This window comes from Euprymna scolopes, chromosome 2, assembly GCF_053919585.1.
Source record: "Euprymna scolopes isolate OS-2025 chromosome 2, ASM5391958v1, whole genome shotgun sequence".
Lineage (NCBI taxonomy): Eukaryota > Metazoa > Mollusca > Cephalopoda > Sepiida > Sepiolidae > Euprymna > Euprymna scolopes.
The window spans coordinates 29,705,608-29,728,726 of NC_136483.1; the positions used below are offsets into that span (position 1 = coordinate 29,705,608).

General features: G+C 34.1%; 1 protein-coding gene across 2 annotated transcripts in view; it reads right to left on the bottom strand.

The window, feature by feature from the left end:
• Positions 1 to 13,942, bottom strand: part of LOC145290401 (uncharacterized) — a 179,332-nt gene extending 165,390 nt beyond the window's left edge. For both annotated transcript variants that reach the window (XM_080136484.1, XM_080136486.1), the window contains exon 1: positions 13,328 to 13,942. In XM_080136484.1, the coding sequence (XP_079992610.1) occupies positions 13,328 to 13,384 (57 nt within the window). In that variant the 5' untranslated portion in view covers positions 13,385 to 13,942. The remainder of the gene's footprint in view (positions 1 to 13,327) is intronic.
• Between the last annotated feature and the right edge of the window lie 9,177 nt (positions 13,943 to 23,119).

Here is a 23,119-nt window from a genome sequence, read left to right on the forward strand (position 1 = left end):
GTGAAGAAAATCTCACAAGGGAGAGAAGAATAAAAGAGAAAATGAAGCAATGGTGCATTACAAATAGATTTATTTTTTCTGAGAAAACTGTTACACGTGATTGTAAATATTTGCATTGTTAAAAAAAATGCATATATTTTTTCTTTCCATTTAATTCCACTTTATAACAGCAAAACATTGTAGTCAGGAGTTTTATTTAATAATTTATCCTCGTAAAAACAAGAACTGACGACTGGAGTTTTATTTTATTCATTGTCTATGGAATTCGTTACTTAACTACCAAATGAAATTGTCCACTTGAATTAATTTCTTTCTAGAAACAGCAAACAACAAGAGCACCTACCTTAACACCAGATACAGCCTGAGGCCCACATCACACTTATCTCCCCGAAGACTGAGTTTTTGTCCTTTAATTAAAATAGAAAATTTTTTTAATTTTTTTTTTATTTTGTTCTTTTACTTGCAGGCCAGGGAAATAACGAGAATCAAGCATCAAAACCTGTCATCATATAGACGATCAAGGCTGTGCTACTGAACTTTCTTGTGTGTTCTGAAAATCGGAACTACCTAGAACTACACTTACATACCAGTGAACACTCTTTGGAGATTTTGTTGGGTTATATTTGGTGTTTCCGTGACCAGGATATGATCCCGGCAACTCATTGGAGTACTTTGCTGCCGTTTGACGAGGACATGACCCTTTGCAACTCTATAACCTGTTTTCATAGGGTACAAGGAATTGAAAACGTTTCTTAAACATTATTACATAAGGAGTCATTTCGTGTAAAAGTTCATTTATTTTACCCATTGAAACTTAAGAAATGCATAATTAAAATGTGTTAACCTTCAATAAGCAAAAAATCAACATTGTTTCCAACTGCCATTTCATTGATCAAAAATTAAGATTAATTCAAAATAGAATGAATCGACGGGACATTGGTGAATCTGTTTAGTTCGTATGTTTATAAATTTATGTGGAGAGAGCGAGTGGAACAAATATATTCGGCGGAATCCTTTGCTGTATCGCATGCATTTTATGACAAGTCAAACAACTTTTATTTTTACTTATATAAAATAAATGCAAGAAAAAAACATGAAAAATAAATTAAACAATTTTTTAACAAATTTTATTTTGAATTTTTTTCTATACTTTAGAATGACAAATAATTTAAGCAACTTTTTTTTAAAGTAAAATTTAGTTTTAATTTAAAATAAAAAATATTTTATGTAGAATAAATGTACACAATGATTTCTGACATCTCGTTCAAATTTCTTTACAAAATACGACTTTGCATAAATTAACATTTACTGAAAATAACTTTCATATTGTTATTATATAATAAGATATAAAAATGTTTTGTTATAAAATTTAGCTTTTTTCAATTTTTTATTAATAAAACTGGTTATGTTTTGAGTTAGCACTTACCAACTGGTGACCCTTCTATTTTTTTTAATGTTTCATTCATTTCCATTTTATTATGCATGCACGTCTGTATATTTCCTTAATTTGCTTCCTTTGCTATAGAATAAGTTATACTCAATTTATTTATGTAATTGTTAGTGTGGTTCTTAGCAAGATCCAAAGATGCTACCGTCGTCCAAAATGACTCTACCAAAGTGAGGGAGCAAGTCACATGTACTCCAATAGTAATAAGCTCTTAAAATATTGATGCATTTCAGTGACAAAATATTTGTTTATTTTAATCTTACTTAGCACATGATAGCAACTGTGTTATTTTCCATTCTGCTAGATCTACAGCAGATGTGCTTACAGTTATATCTCATAGGATTAGCGAATCTCTCGACAGAGGCAACCTTTCTAGGGCAATTGCTCTTGACATATCAAAGGCCTTTGATAGGGTATGGCATAAAGGTTTACTTCACAAGATCTCCAGCTATGGTAAAGCTAGAAATGTCTTCTCAATTATTAAATCATTTCTCTCTGATAGGTTCATAAGAGTAGTAGTTGAGGGGCAAAAATCAGAAGCTCACAGTATTAATGCCGGTGTCCCTCAGGGGTCCATCCTGGGCCCAACTCTTTTCCTGATCTACATTAATGATCTTCCAAATCACATCCTTACATCATTCGTAGACATTTTTGCTGACGACACAACCATCTATGGCAGCACATCTAAGACAGTAAACGACCAAGTTCTCTCCGATTCTCTCTCCTCTGATCTTGATCACGTTGTACAATGGGGAAAGGAGTGGCTGGTTACTTTTAATGCATCTAAAACCAAGCTTCTATCTTTACATCATCAACGTTCTGATCCCCATCTAGCATCAATTAAAATGAATGGCTCTCGTCTTGGGGAGGCCTCAAGTTTTGACAGGCTTCTGGGCTTGACCTTTACTCCTGATCTTAAATGGAATACGTACATCAAATCTGTTGCCAAGGCCACTGGAAAAATGGCCAGATCCTTCTATCGATCCAGTAGATATCTCACTGCTGATGCAATTCTCTATCTATATAAGAGCCAGGTACGTCCAAGGATGGAATACTGTTGCCACATATGGGCAGGAGCTGCTAGAAAAGACTTGTCCTGCCTTGATTGGTGGGAGATGTCCTTTTCTCTTCGCTGCAACCTCTATCTCACAGAAGAAATGTGGCGAGTATGTCTCTGCTTTATCGTTATTTTCATGGAAAGTGTTCGAGTGAGCTTCAATCTATGGTCCCCCCTCGCCAAACTTTCACAAAAAACACTCGACTCGCTGAAAACACTATCAATAATTTCCCCCACTCTTTATCTGTGCCTAAACCTAAACATAGATTCCATGATCAAAGCTTCTTTCTTAGAACTGCACGCCTGTGGAATTGTCTTCCGTTTTCCTGCTTTCCAGCTGTTTATAATATGGTTGTCTTCAAGTCCAACGTGAACAGGTTTCTGATGACCCGTTCCGCTTAAGTTAACAAATTTACCGAACTTTCATTACTATCGATTACTTTATTGTTCTTTTGACTACTGTACACTCTTTAACCCTTATCCCTGAGTGGCCTATCGGCCTTGATAAGTGGTGACGCCTATGTAAAAAAAAATATATATATATATATATTATCGGACTGAGTTAGTGAGTTAAACTGTTTGGGCAGCAATTAAAAGCATTTAAACTGACAAATTCATTTGAAAATAAACAGTATCATATTCAGTATCGTTTCAGCTAAAAAAACATCAAACACTACTTTTGTTTTTTTTTTGTTAAGCAAAAAATAAAGAAATTAATGAATTAATAAGGTAATGAAACTTAGCCTTGAAAGTAAAAAAAAATAAATAGAAAGAAAACGCTGGTAAAATTGTAGATTAGCACTCTTTGTTGATCCTGCTCTCTCCACAATGAGGTTCTATTTAATGTGATTACGTGTGTACACTCAACAAAATTTGGTGGAAAGTCGAAAATAAACAAAACTAAAAAAAAAAAAAAAAATTAGGATGGGAGATCAATTTTGCATAAAATGATCATTCATATTCTGTTTATTCTAGGTTTAAAACAGTTTTAAAAAAATTGTTACTATTAACCCTATGTCCGAGTGGCAACATCGAAAAATTTTACATAATTGCTTAAGAATCGCACAGGATTTAGTTCCCATACCCCCCCCCCCAAAAAAAAAAAAAATAAATAAATGGTTAACAATCTTGAAACGCTGTAATGGCCTGGAAAGTTGGTTATGTAAAGATAGGTATATTGAAACATTGATAATGAAAGGAATTTTACCTACCATTTTGAAAAATGACAGCAATTTTCCTCCCATTGAATTGATAGATCCTCAGCACGTTAGTCTAAATGCATGAAAACAAACTGTTGGTCGGTAATCATGAAAGTATGGATGCATCTAAACGTAATTATGTTTGTTGTGTTAGGTTTAACTGATTGTAGATGAATGTTTTTTATGCTAGGGTAAGGAATTGCATTAATTCTGAAGTGTCTATGTATGTATTAATTTTATGCATAATAATCGTAGTGTAATAATCGACTAAAATGTGATGATTATGCTTTGTGCTTTTTGTTTTGTTGTTTTTTTTTTTTTGCAATCATGGAATTTCATATTTTTATGATTAACAGTCAAACAATCAAATGTATGGATGAATGTAGGTGTCGTAATGTTTCGTTTTTGTATTTGCATGTTTTTAGAAGTGAAAGGTTTTGTAATAGCGTACGGAAATGTAATTAGTAATAATAGTTTGTGTAATACATTGACTGTATATATAACGATGAGGTTGTAATAGTGTAATGAAAAACAAAAGTATTGATAATTCTGTTTATCTCAATTTTGGACATCCATACTTCAGAAAAGTAATGCTATACAAATACTGATACAAATAAATAAACTTTTGATGGTGATGCGAGGAGATTAGGAGGACTTGGTAAATAGAGAGATAAAGTGTTTGCTACCGTTTGTGTGGGAATGCGTTTTTGTGGAAGACAGTTTGATTAGAATTAATGTAATAATTTTTGAATGGGGATGAAATGTGTGCATACTCTTGCGGAATACATTTTAAGAAGTACTGAGTGTGGAAGATTTGCTTAGGATGTGTTTGGTTGTTATCTTATTGAAGTGTAGAAAGTGCAGTGCATCATGATTCTTTGCAGAGTGACAAACTGCATTCAGAAATCTTCCTCGCCAAATTTCACAGTTTAAAAAAGTATTATACAGGCATTTAATGGCGGATTCCATTACAGGCCTATTTGAAGAGGGATTGGAATGATTAACAGAAGATCTGCTCTCAATGCAGCCTTTGTTTTTTTTTATTATGATTTTTCATTCCAAGGCATCTTACCACTTGGAATGTAAGGGGCTACTGTTTGGGACTGTGTCTAACAAGGGATTATGAGGAGTTGAGCAGTGAAATGTTTGTTCACATTACATTTTAAATTCTGCAGGTTAGTACAGTCAGATGAGCAGGAAATTGAGGGAATTTCAAAGTCACAATTCGCCCATGCATGGAGTATTGTTGTCACATCTGAGCTTGTATATCTAACACTAGTCTCTCAAAAAAAAAAAAAAGAGTCTTAAATCTAATAAATCCCGTGCTGTTAACCAAGCTCCAACCTCTGCTTCATCACCGCAATGTTGCATCTCTGCTCTTGTTTTACAAGTACTTTAATGGAATGTGCTCTGATGAACTCGTAACACTTGTGCCCTCTTGATGTATATACCCCCAACTAACTCGACAGAAGCAGTAAATTATCTGTTTATCTAATTATCTGTGTATCTATCTATCTATTTGTATATATACTTATTTATCTATCTAGTGAGGAGTGGACAACAGATTTGAATCGACACATTTTGACAGGTTGTCAAAACATGTCAAACTCGATGACCTGGTCAGTTTGCACCTGAAAGTATTTGAACAGGTGACTGGAAGTGACGTGTCGCATGTTACATGCTCGAGTTTGTGCAAGCATCGGGCAGTTGGATTCGAGACATCAACAAAGACAGATGGGCTAGAAATGGGTCTTCCCATGATGGGGAAGAAATCTCAGAATGGAGACACAGAAGAACCCCACTCCCAAGCCAAAGATTGTTGGTCATTCTGTTTCTGCTATGACGAATACCAGGGAGTGAATAAAATACATAAAAACATACATTGTCTTCGTCTGTCGTGTGAATGTCTCCCTTAAAGCAAATCCCACTCCCCAAGATGGTGAAGAAACTCCCAGAAAAAAACAATAGCAGAACAGGTATGTGGTTATGTAAATGTTGTTACAAGTTCTGACAAACACACATCAACACCAATAGATGAGACAAATCACCGGCTGTAAAATAGACATTTAGAACAAGAACAACAGTCTGTTATACAATGAGCATACATATGGTCAATTTATGATAAGAAACAAAAGACATTGGAAGTACCACATGTACACATTCAACACACCACGATTCAACTCTATACACGTATGTTTATTTAATATATTTTACTGTACATACACAGTTGTATATAGACATCCAACCCCCTATACAAGATACTGAGATTCTTAGATGCAGGAAAGGCTTCTACTCTAATAGTTTCTTTCTTCAGATTTAAGAATTCCCTCCCAGTTCCATGCTTCCATGATTGCACTAATATAACATTGACTGATACTGCACCAACCACACCGGGTGTCCTTAACCTCATCGGATTCCACCCGATATCACAGGTGTTCTTTCGATCGTACATTGTCCCGTCACAAGTTGGCCTGTTGATCGTCTTCACCCACTGTGTTTTCATGGTGCGGCGCTTTGCCTCTCGATCGAATTGTCTCCTACCCTGTCTAGGTAGTCTCTGGGTACATCAATCACTCTGCTGGTCCTTGCGGCTTGCTGCAAAATGAAGAGTCTTCACTACAAACAAACAAAACTCCGGTTTATAACAATAACAAACTATTTATTAATTTCATTACTTCATAACAGCTACTGTCTAAATTGAGGTGACTGACTATAGCAGTGAAACGATGTAAGACCAGACCAGTAAAGTCACAGATTTCCCATTAACACAGGCTAGTTAACATCATAACATCAGGCCCTGAGGGCTCCCAAATCGGGAGCGCTTGACCAACCCAGCCGTTCAGTTTGCTGGCTACGACTCTACTCTTTTTAGAATTCCTTTTTCTAAATCCAACCTCTTTTCCCACCTCTCCTTGAGAGAGCGGTTACAAACACCCTTTCTTTCTTCCTCTTAGAGCTTGCCCTTCCTCTTGTCTACTCAACACTTCTCTCTCTCTCTCTCTCTCTCTCTCTCTCTCTCTCTCTCTCTCTCTCTCTCTCTCTCTGTTCCCTTAATCTCTACTCCTCCCCCTCGAACTTATCTATAACAAATTTTAACCCTCCTTTGCACTGAGGCCTTCACTTATTATCAAATTAGGAGTGATTAGTCACCCCAGGTCGAACAACGCCTGGCGGCGACCCTCTCTCCTTGACCCCTATTCTAAGCTGTCAGCCTTAATCAGCCAAGAATCTCTGGATCTCTTCATACCTCTCAGCAGAGGTTTTAAAACAACCTTTCATGTTAACAGATATATAACGACGATAACAGATATATAACGACAATTAAAAAAACAATTATTATTTGTTTTTTTCTCTTTCTGACAAAATCCCATGGACATTTCTGTTTTGTCCCAATTATTTTCACAGCAAATTTCCACTACTGACGATGACTACGATATATTTCCCTTGACCACTGTACACTCATTAACACTTATCCTCGAGTGACCTCTGGGCCTTGATAAGTGGTGACTCCTTTAAAAAAAAAAGTGCTCGTCTGAGCTTCATTCAATGTCCCCCATCACCAAACTTTCACAAATAGCACTTGCCAACAAGTTCCTCTACTCTCTCTCTCTCAGTGCCCAAATTTAAACACAAATTCCATGAATAAAGCTTCTTTCCTAGAACTGCCTCCCTGTGGAACTGTTCCACTGACCTGCTTCTCAGCTGAGTGCAACATAATTATTTTTAAGTCCATGTGAATAAGTTCTTGCTATCCGATCTTCTTAAATAGTTCAATTCTGCCAAATTCCCACCAAAATCTATCACTGAGCCATTGTCGCACTGACTACTTTACACTCATTAACCCTTATCCTCAAGTGACCTCTAGGCCTTGATAAGTGGTAACTCAAAAAACAAACAGGAAATGAAAATGAAAGTAAAAAGTAAACTACCGAATTATGCTGAGCAAATTTTTAAAATGTTAAGAAACAGAAAATAGCAACATTCATCAAATATGAATTATAATAAAAAAAAAAAATGAAAGGCAATAAACTAAAATATAATACCTACCGCAAGTTTTATTAATAAATATTGTTTATTATTATCATTTTTTATTATTATTATCATTATTATTATTTTTATTTTTATTATTATTATTTTTATTATCATTATTTATTATTATTTTTTATTATCATTATTATTATTAATTTTTATTTATAATTATTTTTATTATTATTATTATTAATTTTTATTTATAATTATTTTTATTATTATTTTATTATTATTCATTTTTATTATTATTATTATTAATTTTTATTTATTATCATTTTTTTTTATTATTATTATTATTATTATTTTTATTATTATTATTATTATTGTTTTAAATAAGTAGAAGCCTTTTTTTATCACGTGCTTAAAAACTAGGCACGGCCAAAACGAAAGGAAAGAGTAAGTATTTTTGGATGGAGTCTCTTTAAAAATCTACGAAAAACCAAGTAATTATCCAATCAATACAAAATTTTCACCAATTATTAAACGAAGAACGAACTTTGTAATGGTGTTATTTGTGTGTGTGTGTGTGTGTGTGTGTGTGTGTGTGTGTGTGTTTTTATAATCGATATTTATATAAGTATATTTTTTTGCCTACAACTCCCCTTCATTTGTGGGTACAAATATGCTTAAAATAATCAGCCGAAACTAAGCAAAATATATTGTATTGTGGGGAGGGTGAGGTTTGTAGATAAAACAAACAAGCAAACCCCCCCCCCCAAAAAAAAACAACTGCGTACGTATCAAATTTTAAGATTGAAAATCCGAATTTTGAATGTGTTTAATTTTTCATCTTTTGTGTTTTGAAGTGTGAAATTCACTGAATATGTTAATATTTATTATATTTAAGATTAGCAAAAAGAAAATTATATATTTTAATTATTTTCACAAAAAACGTGTTTTTCCGCTTAAAAAAAAACAAAAAACCTACTCGATCAAATTAAGTGAATTTTTTTTTTTTTCGGAGATCAAAACGGATACGTACAATATAATCTTTTTTTCAATATTTTAATGTCTTCATTAAACTGTACAAGTGCCCATTAAGAAAAAAAATTCATTTATCTTTCATTTTTGAGCTGTGCCTATTAAAAACTAAAATATGGAGGGTGGGGTAGAATTAGATCCTCCAATCGGTAACGGTATGTTCTCTTCTGACATTTTTTCTGTCTCATTTTAAATGCGATCAGTTTGCAGTAACTTGTCATGCATAGTTAGATTAATTGCCACGTGCTGCTGCTGCTTCATGATTTAAAATTAATAACTAAAAAGGTTTTGTGTTTTTTTTCCTTTCTCTTCCAATTTATCAAAAATCGTCTGCTAATTATGTGGATTCTCATTTGGTAATCGTTGTTGCGTTCTGATTTTTTATAAAGATTTGCTCGGCATAATCCGATGGTTTACGTCAGGTGCCGGGAAACCTGAATCATGCGTTTCTAGACATCCGGTTTACAAAATGCAATAGTACCGATGAGTTTTGTGTTTTAACTTAAAGTTGTTTTTTGTTTTTTAACTTAAAAATAAGAGTAGTGTTAGGTTTGTCGAGTTAGAATGAAAAACAAAATGCTAGTGTAGAGGACTAGGATATATAAATCCTAATCCCGTTACAAAAGAAAAATAATGAAACGAATGGAATGAAGGAAACAAAGACTCAATTGCTGGAATAGATAAACGTGTTGTTTATTTACTGTTGAAAGAATGAATGTTTTAGATATAACACGTGTTCATGTCCGCGCGGGTGTAACCATCGTTTGTTGCGGGATTGGTAGTATAGAAGGAAAAAGGAAATGTGTGTTCATCTCACGTACGGGTCACTATCGTTTGTTCACGCGTGGGAAGAGAAGTGAGTGATGTAGTGGAAAATGGGAATGATAGTCCAGCATGGAGACAAAGAAAAAGATAGAGGGTTGACATCAGTTAAACTGTGCGCCATGTTAGCAGTCAGCTACGCGGTGGTGTTCTCTGGCACAAGTAGTAGAAAGAGTGAGAAAGAGTGAGAATGTCAATCCAGTTCATGGAGAGAGAAAGCGTATAAAGTGTACATACTGTCTGTTGGCTTTTTGTCCCACATAGTAGCAAATGGCGTGAGGCACGCATGCGCGTGCCTGCCGAAACGGCGGTGGCTGGTGCGCCGACCACTCACCTCGGAAAGCGAGTTGGAAAAAGGGCTGGAAACAGCTTGTCTCTTGCTTTTATAGGTGTTTCCGGTGGTCTTTTGCGCATGTGTGGATTTCCTTTGAAAGGGGAAGTGATGTTGTCCATGTGTGTGTACATGTGCGTACGTTAGCGTGTGTGTGCATACACGTGAATGTGAGTGTATGTACACGAATGTGAATATATGTACGTGTATGGACGTAGGCGCATATGTTTGTGTGCACGTATGTATATGACAATATAGCTTGAGATGTGAACGCGTTTTTGTGTGAGACTAGAAAAGGCTCCAACACTAGTCAAATTCGAGATATATTCGAACATCGATAATCGCCTCTAAATCGGAGATTGAACAAAATACTAGTAGAACATTTTCACACAATTGATGGTTTAGGGTGGAACGATAAATTTGTTTCCCTAAAGAAAACAACACTACAGCTTTATTTTAAAAATTTTATTGAAAAAAAATCAATTCAGGTAACTTGTATAGCAGTTACAGAGTATCTGTAGCAGCCGACACTCGCTACACTTGATTATGTAGTAAAGCTAACATCTACTCAAGGTAGCCGCCTTCAGCCTCAATCACTGCCTTGATATGGGTCCGGAACTGGGAGCATGCCTTTTGTACAAGCGCCGGTGGGAAATCGGCAAATACTCGGCGGACGGTAGTGATCAGGCTGGTTTTGGTGTTGTGTGAGGTCATGTTGGTAATGTTCTTGACGTATAAACAAACGATGTAGTCCAGCGGGTTCAGGTCTAGAAGGGAGGGGAGCCAGTGAGAGAAGAGTACAAAGTCGTAGCACTCCTTCTGAAGCCAAGCCTTGAACTTGTGGGCCGGCGCAGAGTCCTGCTGATACACCTAAGGTCTGCCAGCGGCCATTTGATTGCACCAGGGGATCACCACACTCTTCAGCACACCCAGGTACACTTTGGTGTTGACTTTCAAGCCAACTTCGAAGATGTGAGGTGGCATGATGTGGCCCTCATTTGAAAGTACACCACTACCTGACTACATCAAAGACCATAACCATGGCTGGAAACTTTGCTGAGCTGTGCCCTCAAGCATTCAACCGCCCGGATTTGCATTTTGAGGGTGCTGGCAATGGTCCTGTTGCCATAACTTGGATCGGTAGAGAGTATGAGTTGTACAGCGGCACATCTCCGATCTTGCTCATTGAACATTGTGTCACTTTCACACATGATAGAAGCCTCCTATCGCTCTTGGATTTGTATATAACTGGCCAACTAGTGGTGGTTCGCAACAAAAAAGAAAACCGGTTTTCATCAAACGGAAATGGAACCAAGTTGTCTTTTTGGGGGCGACAATTTTATCATTCCACCCTGTACTTATGTTTCTCTCATTCTGGAAAATAATTGGACCTTTTTCCAACAAAATATTGTGGTAGATTTAATTTCGTCTCTTTTTTATTGAGGTGGGAGAACGTTCCTTTTATTACTTTACGCTATGATATTTATTTTAAAAAATAATTAACATTAAATAAAATTAATTTGTAAGTCACGTCTATCTATATAAAAGCCAAGTACGTCCAAGGATGAAACACTGCTGCCATATCTGGGCAGGAGCTGCTAAAAACAGCCTATCCTGCCTTGACAGAGTACAAAATAGACTCCGTGGCTTAGTGGGGGATTCCCTTTTCTCTTCCCTGCAACCTTTCTCCCATAGAAGAGACGTTGCAAGCCTATCTTTGTTTTATTGTTATTTTCATGGCAGGTGCTCGTCTGAACTCCAATCTCTGCTAAAAACACCCGCCTAGCTGAATCCAATGTCAAAAACTTTCCCCACGCTTTATCTATGCCTAAATCAAAACGTAGATTCCATGAACAAAGCTTCTTTCTTAGAAGTGCACGCCTGTGGAACTCTGTTCCGTCTGCCTGCTTCCCTCCTGACTACGACTTGGATGTCTTCAAGTCCAACATAAACAAATTCCTGATGAACTGCCCCCTTAAGTAGACACTTTAAATATCCACACTAACGTACTGTACACACAATAACCCTTATCCCTGAGTGGCTCCCGGGCCTTGATAAGTGGTGACCACCTTGTAAAAAAAACAGGCGAGAATCACAAACACACGAGAAAATGTTACAATTTTATTAATATAAAGATTTAAAATGGCTGCTGTCTGTACGTTTGCTTTCGCGATATTTTGAAATTCAAATTTTGAAGCCTTTAATGCAGAATGGGGTCCTTTATTTTTCCCATCGAACGTAAAGTATTATGGTTCGTGTATTCTCCTAAAGCAAAAAAAAAAAAAAAAAAAAAAAAAAAAAATTTGCACGTGCCCCTGTTGTCTCAAAGAATTTTTAAATTTTAGTCTAAAATTAAAAAATTAAAAAGTTGTTGAAAATTTAAAAATTAAAAAGGGTACTCATGCAGAGAGTGATCCGTGCTGAAATAATAACGTTATTATTTTAAAAGCCATTCTTAACATTGGGAGGGGAGGGTGTTTTGTACCTATTCTGTACTTTAACCTTACAATTGAATAAAAAAAAACATATAATAAAACTTTAATTAAACGTGGAAATACGATTTTAAAAATAGCGCGGATCACTCTCTGCACTAGCACCTTTCAAAGTTATTACAGAAATTATGTGCGTGTATGTGCGCATGCGGAACTAAAATTCAGAATCTACAGACAATATCCGTTCAAATATTACATCATTTGATTCAGCATGACGCCGATCTGATTATTATGATTTTAAAAATTCTGTCTGGAGACTTGGGGGGGGGGGTCTAAGGCATTGTTGAAATGAGTTCTTCTGTTGGCTGAGGAATAGTCGTCTCGGGCTTTGCCTTCTCACCCTTTTAGAAGATTAAGAAGTTTGGGATTTGAAAAGTCAGCGCCTCTAAGGAATTATACCTGAAGAAATGCCGATGGGGCTTCCCGGAAATTTTTGCAGGTCAGAGTGCTCTTCCTCCGAGGCGCTGGCTTTCTCCACCTTGTGTCACATCTTCCTGCCGTCAGAAGGAGATAAACATCAAATCATCAGATACCAACTTAACATGAAGTTTAAAAAAATTATTTTTCACTCTTTTCTTTTCACTGCTGAAATAACGTTATTTAAAAATCCATTTTTAACATGGGGAGAGGGGTAACTATTCTGTACTTTCACCTAACAATTCAAAAACAAAAGATACCGTTACAATTGAATTTAATTTAAAAATCCTATAAAAAAAAAAAATTAAAAAATAGCACGTCCCGTATTTTGCATTAATACCGCAGTTAATGTTTGTTTGTTTTTTTTTCTATTATATTGAACCAGTTGCTAGAGAGAGGGGAGGGATGTCAAGTATGGGGGGTAGTTGGAGGGAAAAGTGGAGGAAGAAAGAAAAATGTCACATACACATACTTTTAAAACTCTAATTTTGTTACCCATGCTCCCGGACAACGCTTGATAACCCTGTTAATGATATAATAAATCACACTTACCCGAGACCTTTGATACTTGTCCACACCTGTTTGGGGATGACTTGCGTCCTCAGTCATATTTAGTGCTTTACGCCAAAAACGAAAGTATCCGAATTATTTCTCTTCTCATAAACTAAGAAAGGCAGGGTTAAAAGAAGACCGTAGGAAATATTAAATCCTCATTTCCATTTCTTTCTGATTAATTTATATCTAAATTTTCAAACCTCTTCAAAACCTTCTTGGTTTTCTTCCCTTCGTTCGTTGTATTTTTATATTTTTATTTTTTTTTTTTTTGGAGGGGATAAGTTTTATTAATTTTAGTGATCAGTTGCGACTGGACCAAGAGACAGGATTGTTTGTTGTTGAATAATAATTATTATTTTCTAGTTTGCTTTGTTTTTTTAACATGCCCGACAATTATCTTCTTCCCAATCAAAGAAGCAGCGTCCGCGAGCCTCGGGCCGTCCACCCGCGGCAGCTTTCCCATGGAAAAGGACCGTGTGCAACCACAGAAGGGATACAGATCGAACGGACGGGACCCGTATCGTCTTCTGTTTCGCCATTTTAAAACAAACCAACAACAGGTACCCGGTGACGCCGCCAGGTGTTGGTCGCTAGGCGATTTACCACGCACCTGAAAAGCAACACGGAGACTGTCTTTCTCCCCCCCCCCTTGCATTACGATGACAAGTGCGCCTGGTCCGGCTTGCCTTTGTCTGTCTGTCTGCTCTCTCTCTCTCTCTCTCTCTCTCTCTCTCTCTCTCTATGAAGGGAAAATTGAGAAGGGTAGGCAGGTACCCTCTTTGTTTTTAGATTTTTATTTCCTTTATTTGGTTGATTTTAGGGGATAGCTTTTTTTCTCTTTTTATTTTTGTATATTTCTTGATTATATTTTTATTTTTCTGTTTGAATACTTATTAAAAGTTGGTTCTTGTGCAGAATTCTTCTTATATTGCAAAAATAAAGAAAAATCAGTATATTTTAATGTTCGTGATGTAACGAAAATATCATATTCCGAAAATCACGTAAATTAATCAAGTAGTTTTATTTTTATAAAAAAAATAATTTTTGTAGCAATAATTGGGGATTTGTATGGCATTACAACATAAATTTAGTAAGTATGAATTATTGTTGAGTTATCTCCTCTTATTTCATCACATTTTTTCCCAAATGGCAGGCGAGACAGTTACTTCTCAGATACTCACAAAATTTGATTTTCTTACATAAAAATGAAAGTACTTGATCAATTTACGTGATTTTTAGAAGATGACATTTTTGTTTCATCACGCACATCATAATATTTTGCGTTATTTTAGTTGTTTAATATAGGGGTGAATATTGGAAAAGATCCTAAAAAAAATTTTTTTTAAATAATCTTTTTTCTTTTTTTCAGAAATGGACAAATGCTTGCTATTGGATCCGATGAGGCGAAAAGTATTTTTTGTTTTAATTTTTTTTTTTTTTTTTTTTCGCTAATGATCCGATTTTGATAACGTTTTTGTGTAAAACTGCAATTTAGTTACTTGAACAACGGGAAACAGTGTACTGCCGAGAAGTATTGTTTTAACTTGATTTTGTTAAATCTTCGTTAGAAAAGAACTGAAAGAATAGTTTTCATACAAATTGAAATTAACAATAATTTAAGCACATCTACACATTTCAAGTCTGTTCTTTAGGCATCTCCAAATTCTTGTGTTAAATCGTTTTACACAATATTAGTGATAACATCATTTTGTGTCTAACTTATAATTGTATATACTTTTTACGGATGACCAAAACGCTAAAATGAATCATGGAAGTAAGGTTTATTTAATACTGTTTATTGTGTTAATTTTATTAGAGGCCTCTGTGCATAGACCTACATACTTCAATAAGTTACTAGATTTTTTTGTACAGGCATTTAAAATTGTCGTATACTCTTGAAAATTCAGTATGTTATTGCTATACATCTTATGAGGTAAATGACCAATTTTTATGATATTAGGTTCAAATGAACAGCTACAGCAGGAATTATAATACACTCTACTAAAGCCTAATTGTCACAGCTGGTAAATTTCAAAAGTGAAATCTGGACGTGAGGACACTTTAGAAGAACGATATGCAATAAAATCCCGTTTTAAACGTGGAAAAAATTTCACAGAAACGTATGAAATGCTTCGGATGGCTTTTGGAGCTTCTTGTATGAATCAAGCATCAGTTTATGAGTGGCATAAGAGATTCAAGGAAGGCAGGGAGTCCGTGAGGGATGGTGAGAAGTGTGGGAGAAGTAAGGAAGTCAGAACACCAGAGTTGATTGGCCAAATAAAGAATTTCATGGATAAGGACCGACGTGTGTCTATAGAAACAATAAGTGCACAGTTTGATGTTAGTGTGGGAACTGTACACACAATTGTTCGCAAGAACTGAAGATGCAGAAAATTTGTGCGCAAAGTTTATCCCAAGGGTGCTCAGAGAAGATCAGAAAGAAAGACGTTACCATAACCAAGATGGGCATCAAGACAGTTCCTCATCCTCCCTATAGTTCAAACCTTGCTCCCTGTGACTTTTGGTTATTCCCTAAGCTCAAGGAAAATCTTAGAGACTGAGACAATTGAGGAAATCAAAGGGACAGTGATGAAGATTATTGATACACTCACGCAAAAGGATTTACATGTAACCTTCCAGAAGTTGTTGTAACAGTACAAGTGCATTGCAGACAGAGGAGATTACTTCGAAGGGGTCTAGAGTTTCATGTGTGTATTATCAATGAATCTGTGCCGAGCGTTGGAGGTCCCTAGTGTTCTTAAGATTACATGCGTAGTACTAAACAGATTTTAACTTGAGATTGTTCCTTATTTACTAATGTTTAAAAATGATAAGGTGTCTTCAATAAGTTTCCAGACTTTATTTTGTATCGGCATTTTTATTGATAGAACACACATGAAACTCTAGTCCCCTTCAAAGTAATCTCCTTTGGTTGCAACACACTTGTTGTACCATTCAAACAACTTCTGGAAGGCCCCATGGAAATCCTTTTGTGAAAGTGTGTCAATGACCCTCGTCACAGCTTCTTTCATCTGCTCATTTTTTTTTTTTTTTTTTTTTATTACATTTTCACCCCAAACAAGGCACATTGCCACTTTGGTGTAGGGGACTACTATCAGTGGCAGCAACTACTGGGGCACTATGTTGGGATTTGGGCAGCAAGATGTCGATTCACGTGGCACTTGAACTTCTGCATATCAGTACAGTTAGGGAAGCAGGAACCTGGAATGGAATTCCAGAGTCTAGCGGTTCTGGGGAAGAAACTACTGGAGTAGAAAGATCTTTTACATCTAGGGATCTCTACTGTGTGGGGGTGGAATTTAGCTGCCTGTCGGGTTTGTCGAGGGTGTCTACGTCGTGGGGGGCACAAGTGTCCGCAGTTCGTCAGAGCATTCACCATTAAAATACTTGTAGAACAGGCAGAGGGATGCAACGTTTCGTCGATGGGACAGAGGCTGAAGCTTAGATCCCAGTTCAGGGCCTATCAGATTGGCGACTCTCTTTTGAACCTTTTGAGCTTAAGGGATAACCAAAAGTCACGGGGGGGGGACTATCTTGATGCCCATCTTGGTCAAATTGTTTTCGATAAAGATGGAGTTGGGGACTGGTTTATTCACAGAAATCTTCCACATCTTCAGTTATTCACAAATAATTCTGTGTACATTTCCCACACCTATTGTCTCTATAGACACACGACGGTCCTTGTCCATGAAATTCTTATTTGACCAATCAACTCTAGTATTCTAACTTCCTTACTCCTCCCACACCTCTCATCATCCTTCACAGACTCCCTGCCTTCCTTGAATCTCTTATGCCACTCAAAAACTGATGCTCGATTCATGCAAGATGGTCTAAAACTCGTCTGAAGCATTCTATACGTTTCTCTGAAATTTTTTCCAAGTTTAAAACAGAATTGTATTGTATATCGTTCTTCTAAAGTGTCCTCACATTCAGATTTCACTTTTGAAATTCACCAGTTGTGACAATCAGGCTTTAGTAGGGTGTATTTCAATTCCTGCTGTAGCTGTTCATTTGAACCTGAAATCATAAAAATTGGTTATTCATCTCATAAGATGTATAGCAGTAATATACTGAATTTTCAAGAGTCTATGACAATTTTAAATACCTGTACTAAAAAAGTCTGGAAACTTATTGATGGTACCTCGTATAATTTAATATTTATCACCTGTACATTTATTCAAAATATATTTCTATTTATTCAAAATATATTTTTATTTTTTCAAAATATATTTTTATTTTTTCAAAATATATTTTTATTTATTCAAAACATCTGACATTTTCCTCCGCCTTCACATCAATTTTTATTTGTTTGTTACCTTGTTTGTGTGTGTGTGTGTGTGTGTGTGTGTGTGTGTGTGTGTGTGTGTGTGTGTGTGTGTGTGTGTGTGTGTCAATATGTATGTGTACATATCACATAGTAAACTACTTAATTGTAACTTTGCGCAAAAAAGATGTCCCTGTTATCAATCGCACAAAAACTTTATTCTTTTAAATTCTCAACAAGTATCCATCAAAGGATTTATATTTTTTCCAGATGAACTGATTTTTAGAAAACAAAAATAATTTACTACATTGCAAAAAGAGGATGAAGAAAAACCAGTTTACACGAAATGATTTCCCCTTTTAAACCTATATTTTCTTTATATATATATAATAAAGAGTATAGCAAGCAAGAATTGTTGATTTTTAAGACTTTTATCATTTTTTAATATTTATATATATATATATATATATATATATATATATATATATATATATATATATATATATATATATATGTGTTTTATTATTTTAAAATCATTACAAGTATTTTTCAATAGACAGTACAATAAAATTATCCTGCCGATCAAGTCAGACGATCTAAACCAGTTTGTTTCCCTGGTTTTTTTTTTTTTACCAAATATACCTCTTAATATATAATAGGTGACTTAAATAAAGACAGTTAAATCAATTCTTTAAGAGGAGACATCAGGATAATATAAAGTTTAACAAATGTTTTTTGAGCTGATAAAGATACACCTGCTAAAAAATACCAACTTAGCATAAACCCCATATCTCATGTAAGAGTTTAAACACACATACTGTCCACATACATTAAACCCACTATGATAGACATGCTATACACCCACTTACATTATATGTTACAAACTACACTCCTATATCACAAAGATCAATATAGTTTCCCCAAACAACCTCAATAATTTATTTCGCTCCTAATGAAACTATCGTTAGATATTGCATCCCCATTGTGTTACCTAGCATGGTCTCTATTCTCCTGATGAGAAGCATTAGGCTTCAAAATACCATGGTATAAATAGTTCCTTTTTAACCAAGAACCCCAATAGATGTGTACCCTTATCAAATAAATGAATAAATCTATATATATTACTATATAGTTTTTATACCTTAATTTTCTCTCATTACTGATTCATATATATATAGGTATTTAACTATTATAGTAAAAAATAATTATGACAGCCCCTTTAAGAAATTTGTTTATCGTTGAGCACTTTCAGTTGAATTAAAGTCGATCAATTTAGCTCTTATGCATAGATCATGGTATAACGATTAGATCACTGTCTGACTGACGTAAATGAACATTTAAAATTAAGATATTTAAATTCAACGTTATTTCACACGGTTAATGGTAGCCAAATGGATTAGGTCTCCGCTAATGAAGCCAGAGACGTCTCATGTTGTGGAGTTCAAATCGTTCAACTGGTATTAATCGTGACACCCTGCACTGAAGATTCCCAAAAGGATGAAACACTAGTGTCTGTAGGTATTTAATTATTATAGTAAAAAATAATTATATATATATATATATATATATATATATATATATATATATATATATATATATATATATATGGGGCTGTGGAATGTTTTCTGTAATGTGAATGAGGGAATATCTTTATTTTGCGGATATCATTTTTGTTTGTGAATTTCAGGTTGAAGTACCTTTTTCCTTTTTATTCCATCAACGTAAATGTGACTATAATATTTCCTGTCTCTGATGATTTGTGTGATGGTAGCATCTGCGATATGCACAATGAAACACCTGTAAGATGCTTATGGAAAAGGCAAATATAAAAATCTGCATATATATTAATCAAAAGTATATAAATAATAACCATGATTGTGGATTGACATTTTGTGGTTACCGGAATGAAAATATAGAGTGTATATATATATATATATATATATATATATATATATATATATATATATATATATATATATATATATATGTACTCTAAGGGCTCCTTCAGTCTTTGACAGACTATAGATACCCACAAAGGGGTGCCTGTGCATTAAATTTTTGTGGCAGGAGATGCGCAATGTCCAGCCACACCTCTCCTGAGTCAACATTGTTAAATACCAGTGGCAAGTGAAGTGTATGTATAAATGCCGAAATAAGCAGAGAGCACATACACCACCTAGAATTCACAAATGGTCACCCATCTGGCACTAACCAGGCTTAACATTGCTTAACTTCAGTGATCTGCTGAGAACCGGTGAGTCAACACAATTATGCTATATATATATATATATATATATTCAATTTGTCTTTACATAAGCAGTAATTTGTTGCTACACAGTCATGAGCATGTTTTGGTCTTCTAGTATTCAGTAACTAGAGACCTTTTCAGGTAACAACGCTTATTTTGAAAGCTTACTAAATACTAGAAGACCAAAACATGCTCATGACTGTGTAGCAACAAATTTTGACTTTTTGATTTTGCGATTCCGATTAATTATACCAACACTAATATATATATATATATATATATATATATATATATATATTAGTGTTGGTATAATTAATCGGAATCGCAAAATCAAAAAGTCAAAACTTTTTGGGGTATTGGAATCAGTATTGGAATTGGAAAATTTGTGTCTATTTTCCGATGCCAAAAACGATTCTTTTAATTATCTTTTTTTTTCATCTGATTTTGTTTAAAACAAAATCTTCCACTGCATGTAGTAATAATAAAATAAACATTTATTGATTTTAAATTACTAGTAAAGCTAAAATCTATAGATCATCTATCACAATGGTTTTACGTTTGAGAAAATATATGCACATTTAACATGTGTTTTTAGAGAAATCAGGAAAAAATAGCAACTTTATAGTTAAATATTTAGAGATTTATAAAGATGCAGAATCAGTAATTGTATCGGAATCAGGAAAAGTATTGGAATTGTCCCATTACTAATATATATATATATAAAGTAAAAATCATTTTCCTTGTTACATCAGTCCTCAGTAGCTTCACTAACAAAAGCCACATACATACATCTGTTCAATTAATGATTTATTCTACAGTTTGTTGTTAGAAAACTTGCTTTCTTCGATTTTAATATTTAATCCTGGTAGATTTTTCGCTTATTTCTTATTGCAAGAGAACTACTCACTATCTTCCAAGTCATCCCACTTTACTCAGATTCACCGGAGAACAATACATATATTTTGGTAGCCATTAACTCATCTTTGTTTCACGATTAATGTTATGCTTCTTACAGAGCAGAAACAAAGTCAAGCATCATCTGATAAACTAATTTAGTTATTTCTACAAGAAAACATATTACAATAATTATAGTCGATATTGATAATATATATTTTGAGAAATACATATTTCTAGTGCGATTCAAACATATCATCAGGGATTTTTTCCTAGATTATTGATGGTTTCGGTCATTTGAAACATTATATCATTTTCCTAGGTTGACCAAGCCATAGTTGATCAGGCTCTAGCCTGTGTCTCAATCTCTCACAATAAATTTGTAAAAATATAGTCTTTTCTGGTTGCATGGAAAATAACGCAAAGTAAAAATTAAAAAAAAATGATACTGAAAGTCATGTGAAAAAAATGTTGCTCCATGATTGTTGGTGTATATCAAATAAGTTACAACAAATATTGAATGAGTGGGAATAGAATCAGATAAACAAATATGGTGCAAAAGAATCCTAAAATGAATACATAAAATCGTCATGATATCGACGAGTTTATTAAATGATATCGGTGAAAGGATAAAAAAAAGGATATACCTGTTAATAAACTTTTTTTCCGAAAATGGAGATCGTCTCAAGATTTAAAAAAAAAGAAAAGAAAACAGAAAAAAAGTGTTCAAATAATGGATGAGTGATTAGACTTTAAAATTTAAATAAGTTTGCGATAAATTTTTTCAAAAATCTTAGCAAATGTATGACATGTATAAATACATGAACATTAATTATGTATTACAAAAATCTGATTCTTAAATCATTCTGTCGTCACACATGTCAATTTTAAATACTTAGCTTCACCAGATTGCTGGACTACCATACCTACACCTTAAGTAGATAAAAGAAGTGTGGTAATGACGCTAATAAAAGGATGGAACAATGAATGTAGATATATTTAGAATTTGTTCTCAGGCACATTGATTGGTGGCTGTGAGATTATGATAGTAGGAAGTGTTTTGCAATGTTTTTATAACAATGTCCAGTTGACAGTACGGTTGAAAATCCAGTGGATGACAGAGTTCGGTTGAGGGTAGTTGGCTGGTTGGAAGCTCCTGAAAGAGATTGGAATTGAAGTCGGGCAAGAGCAGATTCGGCCAAGAAGAAAATCACCAGAGACTGATGCGACCAAACATAAACAGACAACATTGGGGTTGCTATTTCTATGTTATGACACTTTATGACAGGTGCACACACAGCTTAACTAATTTACCTCAAGTCTTTTGTGTTGTTTATCATGATGCGATCACGACAGTGATTGGGCTACATCTAATCACTGGTTGCATTACAGCATACAGTAATCTTGGACTATTCTCATTATTGTTTATTCATAATACATATTAACACATTATTGTTAATTCATAATACATATTAACACATTATTGTTCATTCATAATACATATTAACACATTGTTTATTCATAATACATATTAAAATATTATTGTTCATTCATAATACATATTAACACATTGTTGTTCATTCATAATACATATTAACACATTGTTGTTCATTCATAATACATATTAACACATTGTTGTTCATTCATAATACATATTAAAATATTATTGTTCATTCATAATACATATTAACACATTGTTGTTTATTCATAATACATATTAACACATTGTTATTCATTCATAATACATATTAAAACATTATTGTTTATTCATAATACATATTAACACATTATTGTTTATTCATAATACATATTAACACATTATTGTTTATTCATAATACATATTAACACATTGTTGTTCATTCATAATACATATTAAAATATTATTGTTCATTCATAATACATATTAACACATTGTTGTTTATTCATAATACATATTAACACATTGTTATTCATTCATAATACATATTAACACATTATTGTTTATTCATAATACATATTAACACATTATTGTTTATTCATAATACATATTAAAACATTATTGTTTATTCATAATACATATTAACACAAGAATAGTTAACAGTGATTTTTTACATAAACTTTCTTTGCTATTTTAATGATTTACAAAATATCATAACTAAAAAAATCTATACAACTAAACATGATTACAATAACTCTAGTCAAATACAATAGATTGTATTTCTGACAACAATTTTAAAATCAAAAGAGAAAAAGAGAAAGTGGCAAATAGAGAGAAAGGGAGTGCAAAGGACAGGAAATGTTGTACCTGGTCAGCAGCAGAAACTGGAGGAACAAGAATGCAGGAAACTAAGCAGTAGGGAATGTTTGAAATGGAGATTGGTGT